Source organism: Chiroxiphia lanceolata, chromosome 8, assembly GCF_009829145.1.
Source record: "Chiroxiphia lanceolata isolate bChiLan1 chromosome 8, bChiLan1.pri, whole genome shotgun sequence".
NCBI classification, from domain to species: domain Eukaryota; kingdom Metazoa; phylum Chordata; class Aves; order Passeriformes; family Pipridae; genus Chiroxiphia; species Chiroxiphia lanceolata.
The window spans coordinates 17,537,814-17,563,078 of record NC_045644.1 but is presented as its reverse complement, the minus strand read 5'-3'; the positions used below and the strand labels follow the sequence as shown (position 1 = coordinate 17,563,078).

The 25,265-nt window shown below is 41.5% G+C and overlaps 2 protein-coding genes across 2 annotated transcripts; both read left to right on the top strand.

Moving 5' to 3' along the window:
- The first annotated feature begins 82 nt into the window (after positions 1 to 82).
- Positions 83 to 6,331, top strand: LOC116790237 (proline-rich protein 2-like). Its single transcript, XM_032695019.1, has 2 exons — positions 83 to 326; positions 5,937 to 6,331. The coding sequence occupies exons 1-2, from the start codon at positions 83 to 85 to the stop codon at positions 6,329 to 6,331; spliced, it is 639 nt and encodes a 212-aa protein (XP_032550910.1).
- On the top strand, positions 6,307 to 24,236 carry RPP30 (ribonuclease P/MRP subunit p30). The gene is made up of 11 exons (XM_032694912.1): positions 6,307 to 6,415; positions 7,299 to 7,354; positions 7,672 to 7,728; positions 8,417 to 8,491; positions 8,864 to 8,935; positions 14,264 to 14,353; positions 16,482 to 16,598; positions 19,989 to 20,018; positions 20,448 to 20,485; positions 21,596 to 21,675; positions 23,150 to 24,236. Exons 1-11 carry the CDS (start codon positions 6,334 to 6,336, stop codon positions 23,257 to 23,259), a joined length of 807 nt encoding a protein of 268 aa, XP_032550803.1. The 5' UTR covers positions 6,307 to 6,333; the 3' UTR covers positions 23,260 to 24,236.
- The last annotated feature ends 1,029 nt before the right edge of the window (positions 24,237 to 25,265 follow it).

Here is a 25,265-nt window from a genome sequence, read left to right as displayed (position 1 = left end):
CTCCTCCCGCTTCTCCGCGGCCGCCCCAGTCGAGGGGCGCTCTGGGAACCCCCTGTGTATGTATGTATGTACCTATGCATATATGTATACGGGTCGCACCCGAGAAGCTGCGGGCAGCTGGCCGCGGCTGGAGCAGAGGCTCCCGCAGGCTGAGCTGCCCCGGCGCAGAGCGGTGCGAGCCTCTCGGCTCCAGCGCGGCTCTGCGGCGGGATCGGCTGCTTCGGGAGCGCCTCTGCCCGCGCTACCGGCATATCCGTGCAGAAAGATTCTATTAACTGCTAGAGTTAATAGTGGCCGTTCTTTTAAGATCTACCCCCCAACAACAGGTCAGCGCTGAAGTACTTCTTTGTATCTTCGAGCTTGCGGATTCTCTTTCGTATTAAGTTGATGTGAATCCCATCACCTATATTTTCTCTTTTATTAATATTTATATACCATTATTTTCAATTTATTCACTGTTCCATGTTTAATCGCTTCAGTAAAGTTAAAAACAACAAACTCCCATTGCTTTGAATTACCTACTTTTCTTGCATGTTCCCTGAACTCTGAGACTCACTAGCTTTCTCAATTCTTTAAGTCACAGTCTTGCCTCCAAGTGGGGTGAAAGCTAACTGTTTGAATTGTCAGTTACCCATGGGATGCCAGCAGAAGATTACACCTCTTGGTATAGTAACATGCTAGACATAAGGATTAAAAACAGGAAACACCTGCTCCTGAACATTCTCTTGTATTTTCTACAAGAGACAGAAGCCAGATGCACTAGAGAAGGAGAGGAAATGAAAGGAGGACAATTGATCCCAGATGGATCAGTAACCAATGTCAGTTATGTTTGAATGAAGGGGGATCTTGCAGGTAGCAACAATATAGCAAGTATTATTTAAGTATGCACCAGTCAGAAGGCAAAACTATGTGTGAGACCCAGTAGTAAGAGAGTCTACAGCATGATCTCACATCATACAGAGTTTAAAATCTTCTTTTAAGACAGGCCCAATAAGCATCTAGCAATTGGAAAAAAAACCCCTCAATTGACAGTCATAGGCACCACTGAAACATAAATCCATAACAAGTGAGGGTTCCATACTTGGCTCACGGAATGTCTTGGGGCTTTCCAACATGCGTGACTGCATTGGCCCATACATGAGTATGCCTAGGACTGAGGGGTTGGGGTCAGCTGTGCCTGACACAAGTTGAGCATAGCAGAGCCTCCAATGGTCAGAAACTCAGCAGGCAGCGAGCAGGTTTGGGAATTTGGTTGCTGGCTCTCCCTTCCACCCCCACATCTTGATTTGACTAAGATAATAAAATAAGCAAGTTTCACAAGTTAAGGATGAAATCTAGTTGGGCAGCTCTTTGACCTTTACCAAGTTGAAAGTGTTTTCCTATTCAGTCACGTATTTTCCTAAACTTCATTAGTTGCTCCATTGTGTCTAATCACAATAAAAGCTTTCCTTGTTTAACCACGGAGAATGTGTTCATGAGCCTTGAGCTTCAGGTGAGTTACCCCTCCCGGTGACGAAGCAAGTCCTTTTTCTGTCTTCCTCAGTTAAGGAAATATTAGGAAGAAAAAGTTCTTTAGAAATGGCAAGGGTACATTAAAATAAGTTAAAGCATTAAGGCAAAACTTGGAGAAAGGAGAATGTTTCCTCAATGACTGAATGCATTTTTTAAAAATAGTGTCTGAAGTACAGCTAAGGAGTTAGGAATCGAGTAAATTTTGTTCAGAATAGGTTCATATCATAAAAGTTAATAATATTGTACAATATAATACTCCCAGTAAAAGCAATTTTTCAGTTGCTTAAAATGTCTCTGAGGCAGAGCAAATTATAATCTGGTGCTTCCTACAAATGTGTTGACACAGTTCATTAAATCAGTTATTCTTCTTGACAGCTTTTCAATACATTTCTGGAACGTGACTCTCTAAATATTCTCAGTGGATGATGTGCAGGATCACTTGTGTGTACTCCTACTCATTCCAATCTGAAAGAAGGATTTAGCCTCATCTTTTGTTCTGCACTTTAAATGCCCATACAGTTCATTAGAAGTTAATCACCTGATGTCTTTCCTTCTCAAGGGCCATATGTTACCGTTCTTTGTATTTACTCTCATAATCTTATCTTTGAAGAAACAAATAAATTTAAGTCGATTTATGTACCATTATAAAAAGGGATTTATGTACTATTGCAGAGAAAATGTGAAACCTTGGAAAGATGAAGCACCTGATACCTCTCTAAAATATGTTTCTTGAAAGCTTTTCTCTAGGACACATCTAAAATAACATTTCAGTTTCCAGGGCTGGGCTGAATCTGGAGAGATGCTTTCCCTGAGGGCTGACATCCTCTGTGTCTGTGAAAGTAGAGAGCATCCATCATTCCATGAGATGACAGCTAGTCTAGGTACTTAAAACAATGATACATGAAGGTAGGGCTTGATGTTTCCAAGGGTACATCCTGCTTTTGTCTTCAGTGATCCTATTTACAAATTCTAACATGTTGTTCCAGACAGCATACAGAAGTGAAATAAATGTCCAATTAGGTGTTAAGAATAACAAGCTGACATTTGTTCTCTCCCCAAGAAATTACTTTTTCACCTTCCATTAGGCTTCAATAAATATAATCAAATAATTTTTTTTGCTGGCTGAGCTTAGTCAAGTCCTGTCCTTTTGAGTGATTTAGGCTTTCTATGCATAAAAGCTTCTTAATATGTCTGTAAACCTCCAAGTCTGTGCTAAGGCCCTTGTCACTCATTCTTTCTTCACTTATTGAAGGTAAACTATTTTGTTAATATGTAATAATGTACTTTATTTGCAAATATCAACTGTGATATTTCACTGTTACTATATAGAAATGTTTCAGATTAAAAAAAAAAAAGGCAAGAGAACTTCTTACTTTGATTTTTTCCTCTCAAAAACCAATTAACTTCTTTGTTTTATTTTGTCTCCTTCTCCAGAAATAGTTCTAAATAACATAACATCTACAGCATTTGTCATTCATATTAAGTGTGTAATATAACAGTAGGTATTGGTATCGATTTGTTGTCCCCATGTTAGTGAGATAAGGTAAGACAGGTCATCAGAACTGGCTAAGGAAACAAAATTTCCCAGGCACATGTTGATTTAGTGAGGCCAGACTGTATCTATCAAAGTGTTTGTGTTGAAGAACTTGCACTAGATCCTGGATGCTTCATCCCTCCCTGGAGGACTTAATGCTTGCAGAGTCTGTTGAGACAGAAGGTCTGTGTTAGCTTGGAGGATCCTGACTGAAATGGGTCAAGGAATGCAGTGCAAGAGCTTCAGCAGTGGAGGAGGAAACGCTGACAACCTGGCATGGTAACACTTTTCCTCACACAGCTGCCTGTAGAAAACAGCCCTGCTCATCTTAGCATAAGAGCTTGAAGGCACTGCTACATTATCCTTCTTAAACCATTCAATTTTGGGTACGTGGCGGGAAGGTAACACAAGCGTGCAATGCAAAAAATAAACAGATCAGAAATTTTTCTTGCTCTTTTTCCTATCATCCCCTTTTTTGTCCTTCTTGCCTGAGCCAGTTTATCTCTCTAAACTGTTATTTTCATTTGTCTGTTGCAATTTTTTTTGTTTCCTTTTGTTTTCATCTATTTTCTTAGAAACCAATATATATATATATCACTTGCTGTTGGGAACAACAAATAAAATATAGGTATACATTTCTTCTGCCTTGGGGAAATACGTTGTCAAAATATTTAGAATATTTTATCAGAGACTGGCTAGAATTCCATGGACAATGATTACTGAAACCTCGATTTTTATTCCCTGCATGTGTTGTTTAACAAATAAGACTCTTGTCTAAGTTCTAGCAAAGATGTTGCAGCTGCAGTTTTCTTTTCTGCCTTTTCTTGTCTTTGTGAAGATAAATCATTATCACTCTGTGAGAGTAAAACAGAGAGGTAAACTTTCTCATCTTTGGCATTTCTTATCATTGTCAAACTAAATACTTGCATCTGTGCAACTTAAATATGAAATGATGTCTTCCCTTTTTTTAGAACCAACAAATGCTAGCAACAGGAAGCTGGCATCTGAAAAGAAAACAAACAATTAAGATGACACTAATGCTAAAAATTCTGTATCACTCAGAAAATGAGAGCTCCCAACCCTGAAGATTCAGTCTGCACCTTTACAAAGGAGCTTTTTGAGGTTATGCGGTTATGATAAAAGTGACTGTGACATTCATGTTACTGAGTTGCTAAGACAGATAGTACTAAATGATCTTTTAGCTCCCTGAAAGTGCTAAATGCAGAACTAAAGCAAAAAAAACCCTAACAGTTGCTACCATGGGCTGCCCATTCAAAACCTGTTGGAAGAATCATTAGGGTTTCTGCATCAAAATTTACTGAAAGGACGTCTTGAGATGTGGGTGTATTGAGAAAGAAAACACCTGGAGTGAGGAGATCTGTCTTCATCAAGGAGGACTTCAGGACACTGATGGAAAAAAGTACGTTAGAAGCTTGTGGCTTAACAGTGAGGATCATTAGGAGGTTCTAAGTAGATCACTGGGGCTGGCTTAAATAAAAGCAGCAATATCTAAGTAATACCATAGGAAATAAGGTTGTGCACCGGTCTGAGAACATGATTCGTGATACCTCATGCTGGAAGTGCTTCATACTCAGATTCTTATATCATTACAGCAAATAATGGTTGCTGTAATAATAGGTTCTGCAGATTTTCCATATGAAGATCTGTTTAAAAGGTCTCCATTTTAATTCCTCGAGGAAAAGTTTGTTTTGCCTGTACATTGCCAGAAACAAAAGCTGCTTAATCCTGTTTGGTGTCTCTGAACACTGCTGTAGTAAAAATAACTGATATATGTTTATAGATTGCTTTTTACATTCATTAAGACAAATTAAATCAAGTTCCATTGTACACTGAGTCAAAGAAAACCTGGAGTAATACCTTGAGCTCTTCCATTTTTAGACATATCAAAGAAAAACTTTGGCAATACCACTCAGGCTGTCCTGCTTGTTCAAATGACTGGCAAAGAAGCAGTAGTGGCTGATCTGATTGTAATAGGCGAACACTTTACAGATGCAGATAAATCAAAAGAGAGCTCCTTTACTGAAATATCTTGTCCCAGTATTGTCAAGAGCAAAATGCTGCTATAGGTGTGTCAAGAACAAAGATGGCTCACCAGCTGGTTTGGTTTATTTTCCCTTACAGAGTGATGTGTTTTTTTCCTGTCATAGACATGTGGCAGGCTGTTTTCTACTGACCCTCAAAGCTGCTCCAAACTCCTAGTGCAGCGTCTTCAGCCCATAAGTAACTTCTCTGCTACCACCATCCCAGGTCTTTGTAACTCATCAGACAGCAATGCCAGAAATATGCCAAGGCACTGTTGTTTCTCAGCCATCCTTTGTACACCGTGTGATCACTTCTGTAGAAATGAGTCGCAGGTCCTCGCGAGTCCCCTGTGCACAGCTGGCACAAGCTGCATCAAGGACAGACCCCATACAGAGGGATGTACTAGGGTTTGACAGCATTGATGCCTTAGCCTGGGTTACAGGCATTTTTGCCTTATTAAGAATTCAGGGGTCCGGATACCCTGTAGACTTTCCCTGGTGTGCATTTAGCCCAGTTTGAAGAAAGAGAAAGCCAGGCATCCCCTGGCCTGGCCACCTGAAGTCAGATGGGAATCACAGACCTGCTCTAAGTCACCAAACAAACAAACAAAAATCTAGTGAGAATTGCCACTTGTATTTTACATATTCTGTGCTATTTATCAACGGTAGAATAACATTTGTGCTTTTTGTAGCAGTGCCACACAGTGAACTTGCATCTGATTAGAGATTCCCTCAGTCCTTCTGCATGTCAGGGGATATTTGTTTCACGTGTTTCAACTAACGTAGGAAAGAGAAGACCTTGCAATAACTAGAAAGGATTACTTTTATTTTTTATTGACAATGTTCAGGTGGAGCTCAACCAGAGGCGATAAACACTCCAATGCAGCAAAGCTACCGCTCCACCTGGTGGGCACACGGCGGCTCTGAGGAGCGCGGGGAGCCTCGGCCGGCGCCGCTCCGGCTGCGGAGACCCCGCCTGCGACCCGAGCAATTCATCCCACGGCCTTTCCCCCGCCCATCGCAGCCCCGTGTCGGGGCACCTCCGGCCGGAGCGCTCCCGCGGCCACGTGAGACCCCCGTTCCCTTGGCCGCTGCGATGCTGCGGGTGCTGCCAGCCCGGCGGGCCCACGGGCCCGGCACGGGACGGGACTACACGGCCCAGGCTGCCGCGGGCGGCCGGGGGGCGGTGCCGCCGCCGTGCGCCGCCGCCGTGCCCGCGATCGGCCCGCCCGCCCCGGCGTGAGCATGGCCGGGTTCGCCGACCTGAACCTGCCGCAGGGGCCCGACAAGAAGTCCCTGCAGAGCCTGCTGGAGGCCGCGGCGCACTGTGAGTCCGGGCGGAGGGCTCGGGACGCGAGCACAGGGCTCAGGGAGCACAGCCGGAGCCTGCGGGCTGGGGTGGGCGCGGCCGGGCTCTCCGGGGTGAGCCTTTCCTTCCCTCCACGCCGGCCGACCCCTCTCCGTCCGCTCCCACGTGGGCGCGTGTTCCCTGGCGCCTCTGCGCTCTCCTTGCCCAGCCTACAGTTTTCTGCAAGTGCCCGGCTCTGAGCAGCGGGGGAAGCTCGTGGTGTGCTTCGCAGGCTCTGTGTCTGCTTATCCCAGCGTAACAGTTGTGTTTTTTCCCAACGCGGACAAATTTTTCCGGCTGCGGTTTCTTCTGACCCGGCTCTTTTCCTGCAGTATAGCCAGGTGCTGCCTGCCCAGTGTTTGGGGGTGATTTAAATGCCCCTGTTAAATGTGCCATCTTCCTTAGAGCCCTTCTGAACGACACCTTTCAGTTTCGTCGGCATCATTTTGAGTCCTCATATTTGCTTTCTCCCATAGCTGTGTCTCTCCCAGCTCTGCGTCGCCTGCAGTTTTAACAACTGTCCTGAATGTACTTGACAATTTTCCATAAAGAAAGTCATAAAGGGGGCCAAACTCGGCCAGATCTTTGAGGACCTCAACCCCAAGTATTCGTGTTCATAAAGCTCTGCCATTGAGTAAAAGTTGTCAGGCCTGGGATATGTTAAAAGGCAAACTGTTTGGTTTTTTTATTTTAAAACACTTTCTTGGGTGAACCAAGCTTTTAAAAAAAATAATGTGAAAGCTAAATATGCACCTGATTTATTAATTTTAAGACCTTTAAGTAATGAGTGTTTAACAATTTTTTGATTGGATTTGTTTCCATTAGTTTACTGGACAAAATACTCTTATTGTGTGTTTTTCAGTGGGATATTCTGCAGTTGCTCTTAATCATGTCATCGATTTTAAAGAAAAGAAACAGGTAATTTTTCTTTGGGTTATTTTTTTTACTATATTTTCTCTAGTAAACCAACTGCTTTATTGCATGTTCCCAGATAGCTTTATCTGCAGAATGCATATCTAGACACAAGTACAAACCTCTGTATTTGTAACAAAACTCCCATTTTATAATTTAGTATTATTGCCCTTGGGTTAATTTTTAATATTGTTCATGTACTGTCCCAGGGAAATAGCTTTGTTAGCATGGTAAATTTCTTCTCATGATTGGAACACGGCTTTTATTTACTTGTAAACCTAATGCATCACATTTTTAATAACTTTGTTCTGTTCTCTTTTAAGGAAATCATCAAGCCGGTATCTCCTTCAGAGTTGTTTCCATCTTTGCCTATTGTACAGGTATGTCTAGTTACATTCTATCTGTGTATTACTATTCTGAGTTACATTTTTTTACCTTGGTGTGTTGGTATATATGATTTTGTATGTTAGATGTTAATCAGAAAGGAGAAATTTGTCCATTGTTTCATGATTAAAAACACCAAGCTTTGGAAGAATGGTACACTCACATTAGAGTAGTTCCTATTCATTATTTTGGAAATTTTTAAAGATTGCTTTGTGTGAATTTTGAATCTGCTTGTAGTTGAATAATTACAGTACAATTCGTGAAATTTGAGTTTTGGAAATAACGTCCTGGGTTTGATGGAGCAAAATTTGGATATAATAAAATACAAGACTGTATTTCAGGTCACTGATATTAATTCAGGAACTTGCAGTGACCTACCTGGGGAATCATAGCAGTAATAAAACATACTCAGGTTTTCTGCATGATTTTTTTTCTTTCTTTCTTTCTTTCTTTTTTCTTTCTGTTGACCCTTACTCAGGGAAACACAATGTCATTCTTTGTAAGGACAAGTATAATATCAGAGATAATATAAATTAGGGAAGTGTAAATACAGACTTTGGAAAACTAGTATAGTAAGACTATAAGCAAGGCACTGTTTTCTTTTTATAACAGGCTGGGTGCAAATCACCACAAATTTTTTCTTTGGTGGTTTTCAAGTCTTTTATATTATTTCTTGTTCTGTAGGGGACATCTAAAAGAATTAAAGTCTTAACCCGGCTAACACTTGTTGTTTCTGATCCTTCCCACTGTAATCTCTTGGTAAGTATATTTAGCAATCAATTTTCCAATTTTTATTTCTTAAGGAACAGTAGTTCTGTTCCTTGGTTCTTTTCTTCAGTTTCTGGACTTCTGTGCATAAACAGGAAGACCACGAGCAAGCCTTGTGTCTGGTTGTGTTTTAGTGTTACATGATCGAAGCAAAAGGTGTAAGTGCCTTAGTAGGTGGGTGGCAATAAGGCTCAAATTGAGAATGAATGACTTCACAGTAGAGACCTACTGTGTAATTGGATGATTATTGGCTTTCTTTTAGTACTAGGAGAAATTTTCTTCTCATTAGTTTGGTTTTAATCATTGTGCATAGCTTTGATATCTGCCAGAATTAAAGGTAGTAATTTTTTGCTCCTTTTATAGAGATCAACATCTGCAAATATAAGGTTATATGACATCATAGCAGTATTTCCAAAGACTGAGAAACTGTTCCATGTAAGTACAATCATCTGATCTGTAATGCTTATTCAATAACTTTCAGTGCCTTGAGCTAGTTTATTTACATGCTTTGTTTTGATTTTATTTCCTATTTTATAAAGACCTTATGGGGCTAATTAAGCATTATAGGCTGCCTGGTCAGTTAATAGTCTGAGCAGGTTGGGAGGGATTGCAGGAGGCTGCAAGGCCTTGAGGTGACAGGTCAGAGTCTGAAACATCTACCTGATGAATTGACTTGTCTGCCCCTGCACTGTGGTTGCCTTTGTGTGTCTTGTACTCTAATGAGGAGAGAAAACATCCTTTTTTTTCCCTTGATATATGTGTATTATCATCATGTAGAAAAATTCTCTCTTGAACTTTAATTTCTCAGACTCTAACTTCCCCAAAACACATTTGTGATCTTCTGTTAGCGCTAATTGTTCCAGGTTTCTGAAATGCTGGGGAGGATTTTAAAGTGGAACTAATGTGGTTCTGAGAGTTACCTTCTTCCTTTTAGTCCTAGGTCCTCTCCTGAAAGTTTGTCCAAAAGAATAGCTGATATCTTTCTTCTTTTTCTTTTTCCTTCTTTATTTTAAATCAAAAGAGGAGCAGGAGCTTACAAGACAGAGCCAGTTCTGGTTGTCACAGCATCTTATAAACAGATAAAGTAAAATTTCCAAAAGTAAATATGCCTGATTAAGCCCAGTAGCCCTTGCTTCATTGTCAGACTGAGATTTCTGTTTTTGTTTTGAGTGTTTTGGGTGCTCAAGTTGAATGAGGGAAGCTTCACTTCTGTGATTTCATGATACATCTGTTACTTTGCCTGCTGAGAAAACCATTGAGGCTTTACAAAAGTAGAACAGCCTCAGGGGAAACACTTGAAGGGCAGACGGTCATTTTCTCACTCAGATTTTATCCTGACTGTTCAGAGTAAACTTGCAACTGAAAACTACCTCCACAAAATTGGTGAGTCTTTGAAGGTGTTACTGAACAGGTGCTGATGTTTGTAGCAGTGGTAGCGCTCCCAGTATGAGAGAAAATAGTGGGTGTGAATAATTTTCAAACCTTAGTTAGGACTAATTTGTGACCGTAGCTCAACAGCATTGTTTCTCACATTGGTTTATATTAATAGAAATGCAGATATTTTGAACAAGCCCCCCAATACTCTGTCATTTCTGTTGTGGTAGAAAAACAAGGTGTTGCCAGTGTGTTTGACAGTGAACTGGTTTGTTTTATTTCTGGTATTTGACTGGAGAAGACATTAGCAAGAGTTGATACTTCTAAATACAGTGATGTGCAGTAATTCTTTAACCATTACTAAAAGCACCAAGCATATTATTGTTTTCCAGCCTTTATTCATAGCTGGTATATCTTCAATAGAACTTTCATACCAGAAAAAATCCTAGTTTTAAAACACTGTCTGAGACAGAGAGATCTCAGCTTGGCTTGTTGGGCAATAGGTGTTCACCTCCATTTCCCTCATATTTTTATTTAAATTGTTCTCAAATACTTGTTAACAGCTGATGTCAGTGTTCTGATCAGGTAGAGCACTTTGAAGCAAATTATGTTTTTAATAGATTTTTTTCTTACAAAACGCAATATTGTGATGTTTGACCTGTTGTAAGCTCATAAATATAGTTAAGTCTGAACTGTGAGAGTAGATGGAAACATCCCATCTCTGTTAGCAAGCAGGTGTGCTTGCTGTGTGAGGCAGTGTTAAGGAGGCACAGGGACACCAAAAACAACTGTGAGTCTCTTTGGAGAATTTACTTTCAAAGGGAACTTGTCAGTTTAAAACTGAGTCTGGTGGTTGGCTTTTCTAAATAAGTTAAAGCCACTTTCCAGTACTGTTGAGTACCTGTTTTGCCACATTAAAATTATATTCTGTTTCGTTTTTCTAAATTATTTCCCCTCCTTTTTGAAGACTTGTCCAAGTAAAGTACAAAGCAAGAGGCTGTAGAAGAAGGTGAAATTTAAAGAATCTTTCAGTAGAAGAATTCAAGCATTAATTATAACAGTTACAGCTTAATAAAACTAATTTCTGAATTTTATTTCCCGTGCAAGATTCTAGGACTCTTGGGGATGTGGTGGAAGCAAACGGTTGTAAAATACTTTTAGGAGCCACTCTCCACCTCTCTCTTTTGATCTCTGGCAACAGCATAAAATCTCACTTCTTAAGTGAGCTCAATCAGTTATCATATGTTTAAACAAGTGCCTGAAGTTAGATAATCAGCAGGGGTATGCTGTGTTGTTTTTAGGGGAAAGGATGTGCTCTCATTTAAGGGTGATTATTGTTTATTTTCAGCCATATCATGAGTCCTGCTGTAGTTGGACATCCAGCTGTGGTGGTGCTTAAGCTGTCATAAATATTTCTGCATGAAAAACACTCATTTCTGCAGGTCCCTGACTGCTCTACTGATGAGGCTGCTTGTATGCCTAGCTGCCTGGCAGTTTGCTTTGAGGAACCTGCTTTTGGCTGAACAGTAACCAGAGTTTTTGCCAAGTTATTTTTCAGACAGATCCTCTTTTCTGCTCTGATTCAGCCACGTGAGTCATTGTGGCACAAACTGGATGGCTGTGCTCTGGGCAGGCCAGTGCAGATAGAGACTGGTTAAGCTGAGACTCCATGAGGTGTGTTAGGACAGAAGCAGGATTGTCAATGGGACTATCTTCATTGCTTCCATGCTGGCAGCGCTTTGAGCTGGAGATGGAACCCAAGCGTGTTCCTTGCAAACCACATGAGGTGAAAGACGTCATCCTTACGTGTTCACGTTCAGGGCAGGTTTGAATGCGTGTCTTTTGTTTTAAGATTTTAGATTTTCTAAACTGTCTGTGGAGAGCTGTGTCAGTTTTGTAGAGGTATCAACAGGGAGTCTGACACAAGTGACATCACATATGGGGTTTCAGCACCTACATTTGGCTCTTATGACTCATGGATGTTTCTCTGTTAAGAATAAAGCCATCTAGAGTGGGTCACAAATCAACTTCATATTTTAAAATTGTCTTTTGGTAACTCAGCATTACCTCAAGGGTATGAGGAAGCTATATTTGCCAACTGTAGAACAGGCTTCTTCTTTAAGTCTCCCAGAAGGATTGTTTTGGGCTGCAACAGGAATGCCCACTCTGTGCCAGTAATAAGGTCTGTGCCTGTTGCTTTTCAAAACTTTTGCTTTTTAAGATTTCTAAAGGTTAATTGTATTAGTTAGCTCTGTTTGCTGTTTGTAAGCAATTAGCTGATCACCAGTATCTAAAAAAACTTGCTCATGTAAGTTTCAGGATGTAGTGCAAAGCCAAATTTCAATGTTTATTCCTAAAATATTGCCAAAGCTTGCTTCAGAGCATCCAAACAGTGGCAAATTTATTTATTTAGGGCTGTCTAGAGTTTCCCAGCAGATGGGGCTCTTGCCCACAGTATGGCCAGGCAGGTGCTGGGCTATGCAACCACTGCACGTCATTTTCTGTATGAAGTTGTTGCACTTCAGTTCCTTTCAGCAGGCAGGGTAACCTTAAGTTGCCTGCATGTGTGACTTGTGAGCCAGAGATTGGCTGAACATAAGAATGTCTGGAGAAATCTCCTCTCCAGTTTTCCATGCAGTGCAGGAATTCCTCAGGGGGAGGTATGACTCTTAATTTTGTTTTCCCTTGGTGGTATTTTCTGAAATGTTCTGGTCACTGGAATCCTGTAGATATCCTGGCATTTGAGTCACTCTCTCTCCAACTGTGCTTAATTTGCAAACTGGAAAAGACTTTTCCAGTGTTTCTGGAGGTGATTAGGAAGGCTTGATTTCTCATGACATAGGGAAGCTTGAATGCTTCTCATGTCTGTTTTTGCTTTCCTTCATTTTTAGCATTATCTCTTCCTGTATTTTCTATGGCCTCACTGACATCCTTTCAAGGATTCACAGATATTTGTTCTGTGCATGTTCCTGTAAATCACCTCTGTCTGGTAGTTTGTATTTCATGTAGGACAAGGAGGAAAACTGGCTGTAGTAGGGCTGAACTTCCACATGCAAGTTTAATTCTATGCAATAGATTCCCAACAGTGTCCTGTCTAATAGAGTTGATAAAGTTTAGTCTGAACAGCCTGGTAGAGATATTTTAACTTCAAAAACTTTGTGGTTTAACTGCATGTGTGCTGTGGCTGTCTTGTCTAGGAGGGAGTGCTATCAACAGCTAAGAAACATTCCTAAAGCTGGGTGTCTGCTCTCATCTCCATCCAAATTCCCTGTGAACAGACTGGTAGAAGAGCAGTTTGCAAAGCAATAGGCTGCCTTGCATCAGAGCAGCCCAGCCCTGGGACTGCCCGCAACCCCCACTGCTTTCATGTCGATGGGAGGAGGGATGAATGGTTGGCTTCTGGCCCAGGTGTATTTGGAGCAGTTGCTGGCAGGTTTCTGAAAGCAGAGAGTTCCCCTACACACAGAAAATTCCTTTTCAATTTCTTCAGCCTATTTTATTTTCTTTGTTACAACGCTGGTTTCAGACATTGGTCTGGCCCTGTGTAATCATCTTTATCAGGTAGGCACATATAATTCCTACATACCTTGTGTGCATGAGGTCAATGTAAATTAAGGGCTCCCTTTCATGTGCAGTTATTTTCCCTGTATCTCAGTGTGATGAATCTCCACCCTTTATTCATTCCCTCCATCTTTAATACAACCTGCAAATTGTGGTATGAATTCAAAGCTAAACTTTTAAACTGTAGCCTTCAGTGCCATCTTCAGGCCCCACCAGAGGTGTGGCTTTCAGAAAAAGCTGCACATTCTCCACCCAGCCAAGAAAGAGAGGCTCTGTGGATCGGTCTCCAGTATTGGACATGCAACACCACCAGTCACTGTCTAAAATTCTACTTTTCTTTAAGTTTTTGTTGCTTTTGGTAAAAATAACTAATCCTGAAAACAAACAGGTGTTGCACTGGAAGTAGAGCATGATAGGGTAGGGGACAGTTCCTGGGTTGTTCCCTTTGTAAACTGGGGTTGTTCCTGTCACAGGTTGAACCTGTGAGTTCTTTTGTCAAAAGCCAGCATTGCTTCTGCATGTCCTCTGTCAGATAAAAACAAAGCGGTAAGCCTTGCTTTGGGGTTGGTCATTATTTTATTGAAAAAGTAGCTCTCTGAGTGAGGGAAGACTTGAGGTTTAAGCCTCAGATGCTCAGGCTGTGCATTTGTGGCCCTGCTGTTCTATTGGCATACCTGCATAGCATAGTACCTCTTAATTTTAAAACTGAACTGACCTTGGAGAGACGTTTGTTGGATTAAGAAATGAAAGAGAACATTAATGCACCTAGAGTTGGTTATGCATTTTCTTTGGCATATCTAATAACCTGTTCCTGTCTCTTTGCTGTAGATCGCTTGCACAACTCTAGATGTGGATCTGGTATGCATAAATGTAACAGAAAAGCTGCCATTCTACTTCCGAAGGCCCCCTGTGAATATGGTAAATTTACATCTAATTGTTTTCTTGCTGTTAGACTGAACTGACATTAAATACAGAATTTGTGTTGAATTCCCTACTCCTTTCCTCCCACCATTCCCATCCAAGCAGTTCTTTTATTTTCTTGCATAATATATGGTGTTGTTCCAGATGTCCCTCACTTCAGGGCCTCCACTGCAGCATTTAATACACAGTGATGTATATTCTTTCTTTTTCTCCTCCTGTCCCCCACTTAAGAAGGCAGAAGTGGTGTTTCCAAGGAATGGAAACAGAGCCTTAAGGCCACTAATCTGCCAAGCAATGAGATGTGGTGTGATTGCTGACTAAGCTGCTTCCCAAACCAGAAGTGGTACAGCTGTGTCAGAATAGATAAACAGCCCCGTGATTTAAAAGACAAGAAACATGAATGACAGTGTTAATTTAGGAGAAAGATGATGTGCTGGTTACTTGGAAGACAACTGTGTTGAATCCATACTTAGACAAAAGAATGTCTTGGTAATTGAACCAAATGTGAAATTGCTAAATATCTGCTGTGGGACACAAGGTGATTGTCAACATGGATCCAATATTTTTTTAATTCAGTTCTGTCTACTTTGGTGGCTTGCCAGAAAGTTTAATCTGAACATGCTCTTAGGTGAACTAGTTTTTTCTTCTGAATATATGTCCAGGTTCATTCCACATGGACATTTTTGGCTGATGTAGTCCTTAATGCTTAAAAATTTAAATTGGGAATTGGCTAGTAATCCTACTTCCCTTTCTCAGAAAGTTTGACCTAGAATAAAAATGAAAAATTAGCTAGAATTAATTCTGAAACAGAATAAAAATATTACATCAGATTTTATTATAAACTGAGAACTTCAACATTCCACCTGGAATAACAATTTTGTATGAAATGTTGTTTGAGAGTATCTTAGCTGCCTAAAACTCCAGAAGATGACCCAGGTAAGGAGCTGTGTGGCTCTTGGAGCCCTGTGTTGGGAGATGTTTTCCTTACAAGCTACTTCTTATCTTTCACACTCCCAGCTGCAAGGCATTCTGTCTGTTGGACTGGTTTTGTGCATCCCAGGGCAGTCAGTTTGGGTTGCTACAATGCCAGACAGAGAGATTGGCAGGCAGCTGAAGTGATGGGGATGAGGTTAAAAATCTACTTGACTGGAAATTGGTGTATTGCCATCACCTGTTTTGGTTTTGATAAAGTCCGGCTTCTCTTGTTTGCAGATGTGAGACCAGTTCTGCGTAAACCATTTGATGTATACATAGCTTCTGTTGTGCTTGCATGCAGAGGTCATGCATGGATGGGAGCTGGATTAATTCTATCTGTATTCAGTTACTGGACTCTCTTACAATATTAGCATTGCAGCATATTTTAATAATATGAGTATAAAGCATAGAGTATCACTTCAGGCAAATATATTATAGGCCATGGACCAAAGAACTCCCAGCTCTAAATTGTGTCTTTATCTCTAGTGCACTGTGCCCCATAGCAAGTTGCTTAACCTCTCTCTGTTTGCAAAAACAAGAATAGTAGGCTTTTGGTGAGGTACTTTGACAGATAGCAAAGATTTTAAAGCAGCTGAAAATATAATCAGTATTACTATTTGGAACCTCTTCTGTGACTCAGTGTTATTTAATATTGTCACAAATACCAGAGTATGCTGTGAGACAGGAGAAGAAGGGTCTTGATTGCTGCTTTTATGCAAGGACAAATTCTTCATCTGTGAGACATGGGTACTGTGGGAAGTGGTGATCTTCCTTACAGGAGGGCGTGGGACCAGAGGAGTAGAGTCCTCAAGGTTTCAAGAGTTGTTTCTGACCAGCAGTGTTTACCTGTTTCCTCATCTCTGTGATAGTGGAAACCCAATTACAACAACTAAGTGGCTGGTAATTCTTTGTTTGTTAAACCTCATTTATCTGCCATCCCAAGATTCAAGTACACATACCTGATGTACAGTGGAGCTTTCCTCTATGATCCTTTCATGCTATGCTGGGCTCTTGCTGGAAAAATTCCTCCTTAATTTTTTCATATATAAAACAGTTAAACTGAGAATAAGCTACATCAGTAATAGACAGCAGTTGTTAGATTGTTAGGCTTCTCTCCTTTTGATTTTTGATTACTCTCTTTCATGTGAAGGCAATAGATCGAGGCATTTACTTTGAACTTCTTTACACGCCTGCCATCAAAGACTCCACAATGAGAAGATACACAATTTCCAATGCGATCAGCCTAATGCAGATCTGCAAAGGAAAGGTAAGCTCTCAAAGTGAAAACTAGGTAATTAATTCAGTTCAAATTCTTCTAGAGTTGTACAGACTGAGCCATTTTAAATGAGTTTGATGCCAGGGTATCTGAAGCTGTGACGGCATCTTTGCCTTACTAACACAAGGACACAATTATTCTAGCTCCAGATACCTCCAGCCTTTCACCACTGCCTGCTTTCTTAAGTTGTCAAGCTGTTAGATTCTTTTTTCAGAACAACCTATGTTTTTTTTGTGGTGTGCAATTCCCAAAACAAAGGTGGGAGGGGATGGGGAGAGAATAAAGTTCCAGAGATCTAAGATTTGCACTAGAACTGAAATCCATGCATTTCTTTCAAATCCCCCATTTCATATTTCTGATTGACCAAAAGCTCTTTTTTTGTTATATTGAATATGGGGGGGATAGAAAACGATAAGAAAAAAAGTAGAAATCTTGTTTTGTTAAATGGTTAGTAAATTCCCTGTGTACAAAACAGACCCAACAGCTAGCTGGCTGTCAGCCAAGGCTTTGCTGCAGTCAGATCAACTGCATTCTTCCATGCTACTGAAACCCAAGGAAGAAGTAATGCTGAGATGTCTGTAATCCATTGCTTTCATAACTTCCCTCCTCCCAGGCTACCAAGTTAAGCTGTCTGTCATGCTGGGTCCTCTCAGGACATGATTTTTTAATAGGGAAGCATATCATAATACATACCCAAGTTAAAAGAAATTGTAGCTCCTGCCAACTTTACTGGAAATGGCCTTTGCCACAGCTAGTCCAGAGAAGCTGAAATTGGCCTTACCCTGCAAATCTGGTCTGAAGTGGGATATAGAGCTTGGAAGGCAAATTAAAAGTAGATCCATCATTACCTCAGTTCCCCTCAGGCATGGCAACTTTCATAGGACAGCAGAGTGGGTCAAGCAGGTTAATTCCCTTGTGCTACAGAATAAAGTATTTGCACAGCCTTTCCTGAGAAGCCCAGCTCTGGGAGTTAATTGCACAAAATACTGACTTGGACATGAATTATATACACAGCAGGTCCCTTTCCTTTGACATTCGTTTTTTACCAGTGCTTCTCTTTCCTCTGTGCAGTTCAAGGTGTGCTTCTCACATGGTTGTTGATTGGAGAGGACCAGTTGAGTTATGTCACAAACAGGGCAAGTGAGATGTTCAGATGCTCAGGCTTGCATGATGCCCTTTTATTCTGCACCTGTCAATCTGTAGCCAGCAGAGCTGGTTGTTAGCCCTTACTGACAGTTTGCTTCCATCAGTCAGGTAAAGGTGCTTTTTAATTTTTTTTTTTAATGAGACAGGAGATGGCTGGTCCATAGACTACTTGCATTGGCACCTGGCACCCAACTCTTGCCTTCTGTAACATTTAGTTGCTGAACTTGCAGAAACTTTTGGATCCTTTTGTTCTTCCTCTGTTGTAGCAGGGCAGAGAAACTTCCAGAAATTTGCTGGTGTCCGCATTGCACACAGTCCTTAAAACATGTTAAAGTGTGCAGGGGATGAAGAAGGGATCTGCCTGCCTTGCTAGTCAGAAGGTGTGCATAGCCACAGTCCCTCACCTCCTGTGTTTTGGTAACTGAGTCGGAGTGCTGCCTGGAGCAGTGTTCTGAACAGCTGCTGTCTCCTTTACCTGGGGAGATAGTGTTTTGCCTTTGAGTTTTTCCCTTTAGCCCTTCCCTTAGATTTGCCTTTGCCTGCTTCTCTTTTTGCTTGCTAGCATTGCTTTTCTTGTCTGCTCTTGTCTCCTTCTCCTGTCTTACCCATCCTCTAATGGAAGCCAGTTGCCTTTGAACCAGGCAGAGCATATCTCCCATGCACAGTGGTGAACCACAATCCCATGCTGGTTCAAGATCTTGCACAGCTGCTCTGGGAGCTTCCCTGAGCCTGGGACACAGGCGTTAGTTGCTACAGCTCAGAGCAGGAGACTTGAATTTTCCCAGCAAACTCTTGCAGTCAGCACCACTGAAGCTCAAAAGCACCCTTGGGATCCATAGTGCAGTCAATTTAAAGGTGAACTATGCAGAAAGAAATGTCCTAGGCACCATCAGGACGTGTGCTGTTAAGTCACTGTGATGTATGTATCGCTTCTGGCTTTCCTTATGGTGAGGCAGAATTGTCTGTCCCTTCTTCTCCTCAGCACGCAAGGAAACCTTGGGCACAGTGTGAACACACAGTCATTTTCATGTAGCTTTCACATGTTGAGTTCCAGTTGCGCACAGGGCATTTTCTTCCAGTGTCTGCCCTTCTCTTTATGCTGTGGAGGTGGCAGGACAAGCATAGCAGTGTGAGGAAGGGATCTAAAGCCCCACCTTGAAAGTGGAGGTGGCATGATGTGTTGGTGGTACTGACGTCAGAGAGGGAAAGCCTTTTGCTGCCTCAGTACAATTCTCATTCCCACCCACTCAGGCAAGAATTCCCAAAGCTTTTTATTCAGTGTAATAAAAGGTGCAAGGCAGTTTTGCTACTGCAGAGTTTCTACCTGTGGAAAACAGTCTCCCCTTGGGTGAGCATCCTTGGAGGTTTAACTTTAGAAAAGCTCTGGCAGCTGAGCTGTGGTGTCTGCCAGCCCCTGTGTACTCACATACCTATTTTGCAGAAACCTTTTAGGAGTGAAGGGAGAAGGATTTCTTTCGACCTGGCAATTTTCATAGGGGTGCCAGTGTTGAGGGAAATGAGTGTATGGCACAAATTGGCAGCCACTGGTTAGATGTAGATAGATTTTCTGAACCACTGTGCATCTGATTAAGGCCAACGTGAATGCTGAGCTTAGTATCAAGTTGTACTGCAACAGAGTAGGCTGAAAATTCAGGAGCACTGTATAAAGGCACTATCTGTAAGCTGCTTTTGGGGGATCCTGGACTCCTAAATCCATTTCCATTATAGCTCAGAGCGAGTTGTTGTTTGTATGGGGCATCTTTCAGCTGGTGTAAATAAAGGGGGCACTTCTTAACACTGTGTCTGCAGCTCTACATTTTTTTTCTTTACCCTTAGGGTCCCTTTGAAGTCCACTATGAGTGATACAGGCTGATAGGTACTTGCTTAATGGCACCACTCTTGACATTTATACTGCTTAGCCTGTCCCTCTTAAAGGTGCTGTACTTACTCAACTCCTATGTCTCTGTGAGAGGTTTATAACTGCAAGGGAGGGCTTGTGCCAGTGCCCCTCTCTGTGTAGGGGACAGGGCAATAACTGAGTTTAATCATGTCCTCGAATTAAGATCCCACCCTGCTAGAGTTCACTTCATCTGAGGGCCTCAGATACTCTTATATTTAATTGAGCTCTGAGCCTGAACTTAGTTAATGCTCATAAAGTCTGTGCTGTTTGCTGATTTTTTTTTCATTTCTTGATGCTGTCTGACAGATGAATGTTTGTGTTCTTTTGTTTCCCAGAACATAGTTATATCTAGTGCAGCTGAAAGGGTAAGTCTCAGATTTTTTTAAGTCAGAACAATTTGAATATTTATCTCTGACTTAAAATACGGCTTTAATTAAAAACTAAACCTATAAAAATTGTAAGTTTAAATATGATTGCCATCTTCAGGGGTTTTTTAATCAATATGCTTTACCAAAGAATTGTATTATGGGTTTGGGGATTTTTTTTGTTGTTGTTGTTTTGTTGGGGCTTCTGGGGGGTTTTTGTTGCTGCTGCGATATTTTCCATGACAGTTTTTTCCCAGCTGGGGACTCTGCCAAAACAGTGGTATTTGTTTGATTTCCTAGTGTATCTCCAGCAGCTTGTTATAATGTAGAATTTAATCTTGCCTTCCTGATAGCCTTGTCCTGCTTGCTCACTCTGTCAGCCTGCAAGCAAGGGTATGCACATATTCAAACTTCTTTGTTTTCTTTTAGCCTCTAGAACTACGAGGTCCTTATGACGTGGCTAATCTGTATCCTTTTCACCAGTCAAAGACAACAGTTAGTAGTAACACTTGAAAGTTCAAAGTGGTTTTGAAATTCTTTCATCCTTTACAGTCCTTGAACTTTATACAGTGATACTTGTTGGTGACCACTTCAATGAATCAGGGCTCTGTGTGTGTGTGGAAGGAGCAACAGATCTTGGTCATGGGGTGGCATGAGTAGTCACTGCAGATAGTAATGTCTGTGTTCAGCTACAGGTATGTTTTGTTGTGATATACATTGATGCTGTGTGGGTGAAAATGGAGAAATGAATAAAAAACATACAAGTCTATGGACCCTGCAAACCAAACAAGAAATTATTACTTAGGATCTCCAAAGTGCCACATATTTGGTAGCAAAAGCTATAAAATTGTATTTATGTAAAGTTACAAGAAGTTCCTATCTGAGTGCTGATTACTTCTGAATTTTCCAGTCCTTAATTACATATGTAATGTTAAATAAGTGGTTGTGTTCTGGAAACCAAGGAGAGTGTCTTTCCTTCCCTTCTTTTAGGAATTCAGATGCATTTTTATTACTCTCCCCACCCCACAAGCACATCTTTGGACTGTCCCTCGAAGGGAAGGAGCATGCTCTGAGTCATGAGAACTGTGTGGGAGGTTGTGTGGCCCGGAAGGATTTTATGCGCAACATTTTCTTCCCTCTTAAAATGAGCAGCCAGGCTCAACCCAAATTAACACACCTCATCTGGTGTCATCCCTGCCGAAGGTGGCTGGAAACTTTTCAGCATGATGCTTTTGCATCAGACAGTGCCCTTTCCCCAAAACTGAAATTTTCCACGGGGTGATTGTTTTTGCTTGATTATTCATATCTAAAATGTTCCTGCATTGACAGACTTTTCAAAAGTGCAGTTTCTTGCCTGGTAAAAAGCAACGTTGCCAGGAGGGCTGCTGGGGAACTGCAGCCCGGAGAATTGGGTGCCTCAGTTCCCTGCCTCTGGGTAACCTTATGCAAAATGTCACTTTGAATTACAGCTTTGCTAATTCCCAGTTATTTGTAGAGTAAGCAAACCTATGTGCCGAGAGACTTCCCTATTCTGTTTGCTCCTTTCTGTGCATTTTGATCCTGAGCAATGCTGACAGAGGTTTGCTGTTTGGCCTGTCGGAAAGCGAAGCGAAGGCAGCCGTGTCCACCAACTGCAGAGCCACCATGCTTCATGGAGGTGAGCACTTGTAAGCTCCTCTAAGTAACATGTGCATTTGCTAAAATAAATTCCTCTTAATGCATATTTTCCAAAAGGTCTGAGACCTTACAAAACAAGTCAGGTTAGGGTTTTAGCTCCCTTGTCCAATGAATGAAGAGGAGCTTGTGTGGCAAGGGTTGTTTTTTTTTCCCAGATAACCATGTTAGCAAATCAGTGGGGGAACTGGTGGTGCTGTCTGTGCTGGAGCACTCGCTTAACCACATTAACGAGTCATAAATGGTTTAGCCAAAATAGGGACCTACCTGCTGTGCTTCATAGTGAAACTGTCCCCTGTTTCAGAACAGGTTCTTAGTTTCTTGATTTTTGTTGTTTATTCTGATGGCAGTTTAACTTTCTGAGTAGTCATCTCTTTAATTTTGGCCTCTGTCAAGGTTTGTTGGGTCGGTGTGACTTCTAGTCACCTTCCCAACAACTTGAGTTGCTCTAAGGTGCAAATGCACAGTAAGATTTGGGTTGCATCTCTTTTTTCAGTAGAAGTGGGGCTTGAACCTGCTGTAATTTGCAGCAGGTAGCTTTGATCTCTTGGTGAGGGCATTCCTGTGAGCAGGGTCCTCCTCCAGCCTGCTGCTCATCTGCATAGAGACAGAGAGTGTGTTGAAAGAATTTTTGTCAAGTTTATGTAGAATTTCTCAAGACCCTCATCTATCTTATCTATCTTATCTGTGAAATTAAATAGCAGATGTTGTTTCCCTGTCCCCTAAAGAATTCTAGCCCAGAATAAGTCAATATATTTTGGCAAGGTTATTTCAGAGCCTCTTTGCTAACAGACTATTTGTAGGGAATTTCTTCTACCTTCAAATTTTGCAGAGAAGCCTCCCACCAGTCATTATGAAGTTGGATTGGCCTTCACCAGGTTGTTTGGCAAACATGAGGATTTTGGTAACATCACACACTAGTAGTTTATGGTAATGTTGAGGGTTCGGTAAATAAAATTCTTGAATACCATAAAGCCACTTGTTGGGTATGTAGGGGATCCTCTGGCAGTATAGCTTTGCCAGCATAGTCTGTTTAGGAGTCCTGGGGTATGTGAATGCATTTTTTTATACTTTTTTAAGAACGGTATTTTTTGGCTCAGAAATGCTTTTGACAATGCTTCAAGAATGTGTCCTTCTGTGACTACTGAACTGATTAAGCCTGGTTTCCTATGGGTTTGTGTCTCTGCAGCCCTTCAGTCCCTGCAGACCTCAGTTTTTCTTTGTTTGCTGTAAATCTACATCCACGATTATATATCCCCCCGTAGTTTCCCTATTCTATAATGCAGTGAATCCCCAGCTCCTGCCCCTGCAGTTGCTTCCGTGCTGTGTATGCTGACTGGCTGGCTGTTCAACATGTTGAACTGTACTTTGGGGTATGGACATCTGAACTGAGCATGCCTTAAATGCATTAGTGTCATTTTATTTGAGGTACTGCAGCTTCTGCTTGTATATTCCAGAAACTCGGAAGACTGCCTGTGGGGTGGTGTACACAGTGAAGAAGCTTCGCAAGGTTGAGGAGGAAGAAACAACAGTGCCAGCCTGCAAAAAAGCTAAGACTCAAGCTTGAGGACTGAAACAACTGTCAACAGGAGCCTCTTCTTTATGCAGTGTTGAGTCTTCCTCCACCCTCCAGCCCAGTTCCTCCCTTACTACTTTGTTTAGCCTGGAGAAGAATTATTCCTCTGCTGTTCAAGTGAGGAAAACTGTGTGAATGAGACTGCTGAATGTTAGTTCACCACATCTGAAAGGTCATGCTGGGCTTCTGGCCAGGAGACTGACTCTTTACCTGGCCTTAGGTCTCCTGGAATTAGTGCAAAGTCAATGGAACATTTCTAACATGGAAATTTTCACTTATACATGTGCATTCCTTTTTTATTAAAAGTGTTTCTAAGAACACATGCCTTCATAGTCTAGCTCTTATGGTTTCTTAAGTTTTAAACACGTCTTTGTACAACTGGAAACCAGTTGATGAAGCTTACCTTCAATGGCCTGTGAAGAGATAATAGTGCAGTAAAAAAAAAAATCTGCTTCCCATTCCATTTTGTGATCAATGGCTACAATGAAGATCCCAGGATCTGTCAATTGCTAGGAGATATCTTGGATTTGTGTTACAGTAGGAGTGACTGACTTGACCTGCCAGATTTAAATCCTGAAGGCCATCTGTGTCCTGCAGCACTTAAAACCAAGCAGTAACATTAGATGGTTACCAGAGATGGGAATGAAGAGCCCAAGGTTACACTGAATGTGTGCTCAGCACGGGGTGTTTCAGTTGCAGTGTAACAGCTGTGTCACCTAGGCCTGAGCATTCTCCACGTCACATCATCTTTACTGCATCATTTCCTTCTTTATGGCCTGTTCTGGAATTGTTGTCTGTGCATGTGTTCATTTTGCTGCCTCTTGCCTTTCCTTCCTTCAGTGCCTCAGTAAACCTGATCTGGCTGCCAAAAAACCAATCATAATAGATTTATGATCAGCAGAGCATTTTCAGAGCTCTTCCAAACGTTGACTGAAGTTTTTCGTGTGATTAAACTAATATAAAAATTACATAAGCTACTGTACTCAAGATACTTGAGTGAGCTTTACTGCAAATATTCCGGTTCTCTATTTGCACCTGACAACAAGTGGAAGTCGTAACACATAGAATACTGGGTCATCTCTGAGCTCTTGGTAACTGGACTGAGCAGAATAGAGGAAGTTCTCAGTAGACTTAACAGTTCTGTATAATGCTGGTGTAAGTCACAACAGCTTTTGTTTCATTCAACAAATAATGAGATATTTTTCCTTTATGTTATTATTTTATTTGTTGACTTTGTGACCATTTTATTATAGGTATGGGGGAGTAACACACACACACACACACACACACATATATATATATATATAAATATGTATATGCATACAGTAGTTTGTCATTTATGGCCTTACCTCCAGAATTATGCTCTAACTGGAGAAGAAGCAAAATATGTTTGGTGTGTGAATACAGCATGGAATGCCTCTCTGCTCTGCTCTCTCCCACCTGCAGTTCTGTGTTCTGCTTGGGAGTCCTCGGCACAGGACGAACATGGACCTTTGGAGTGGGTCCAGAGAGGGCTACAAAGATGATCAGAGGGCTGGAGCATTTCTCCTATGAGGAAGTGCTGGGAGAGCTGAGTTCAGCCTGAAGTAGAGAAGGCTCCAGGAACGCCTCATTGGGGCCTTTCAGTACTGTAAGATCTTGCCAGAATTTTTATCAAGGCCTATTGTGATAGGACAAGGGGAAGTGATTTTAAAGTAAAAGAGGATTGATTTAGATTGGATATAAGGAATAAGTTTTTTACAATGAGGGTGGTGAAACATGCCACAGGTTGCCCAGAGAGGTGGTAGATGTCCCATCCCTGGAAACATTCAAGGTCAGGCTGAACAGGGCTCTGAGCAATTTGGTCTAGTTGAAGATGTCCCTGCTCTTTGCAGGGGGTTGGACTAGATGATGTTTAAAGATCCCTTCCAGCCCAAATTGTTCTATCAGTCTATGAAATGGGACATGATGCCCTGGCTGGCAGCATTGTGAAGGTTGTCCTGCTTCTTCTAAAGCAA

Excerpts from the sequence above, each read along its gene's own strand:
- LOC116790237 (XM_032695019.1), top strand. The coding sequence starts at position 83 with ATGTATACGGGTCGCACCCGAGAAGCTGCGGGCAGCTGGCCGCGGCTG. Across the intron at positions 327-5,936 it reads GATCTACCCCCCAACAACAG|GTGGAGCTCAACCAGAGGCG; the intron begins GTCAGCGCTGAA and ends GACAATGTTCAG.
- RPP30 (XM_032694912.1), top strand. The coding sequence starts at position 6,334 with ATGGCCGGGTTCGCCGACCTGAACCTGCCGCAGGGGCCCGACAAGAAG. Across the intron at positions 6,416-7,298 it reads GCTGGAGGCCGCGGCGCACT|TGGGATATTCTGCAGTTGCT; the intron begins GTGAGTCCGGGC and ends TGTGTTTTTCAG. Across the intron at positions 7,729-8,416 it reads CATCTTTGCCTATTGTACAG|GGGACATCTAAAAGAATTAA; the intron begins GTATGTCTAGTT and ends CTTGTTCTGTAG.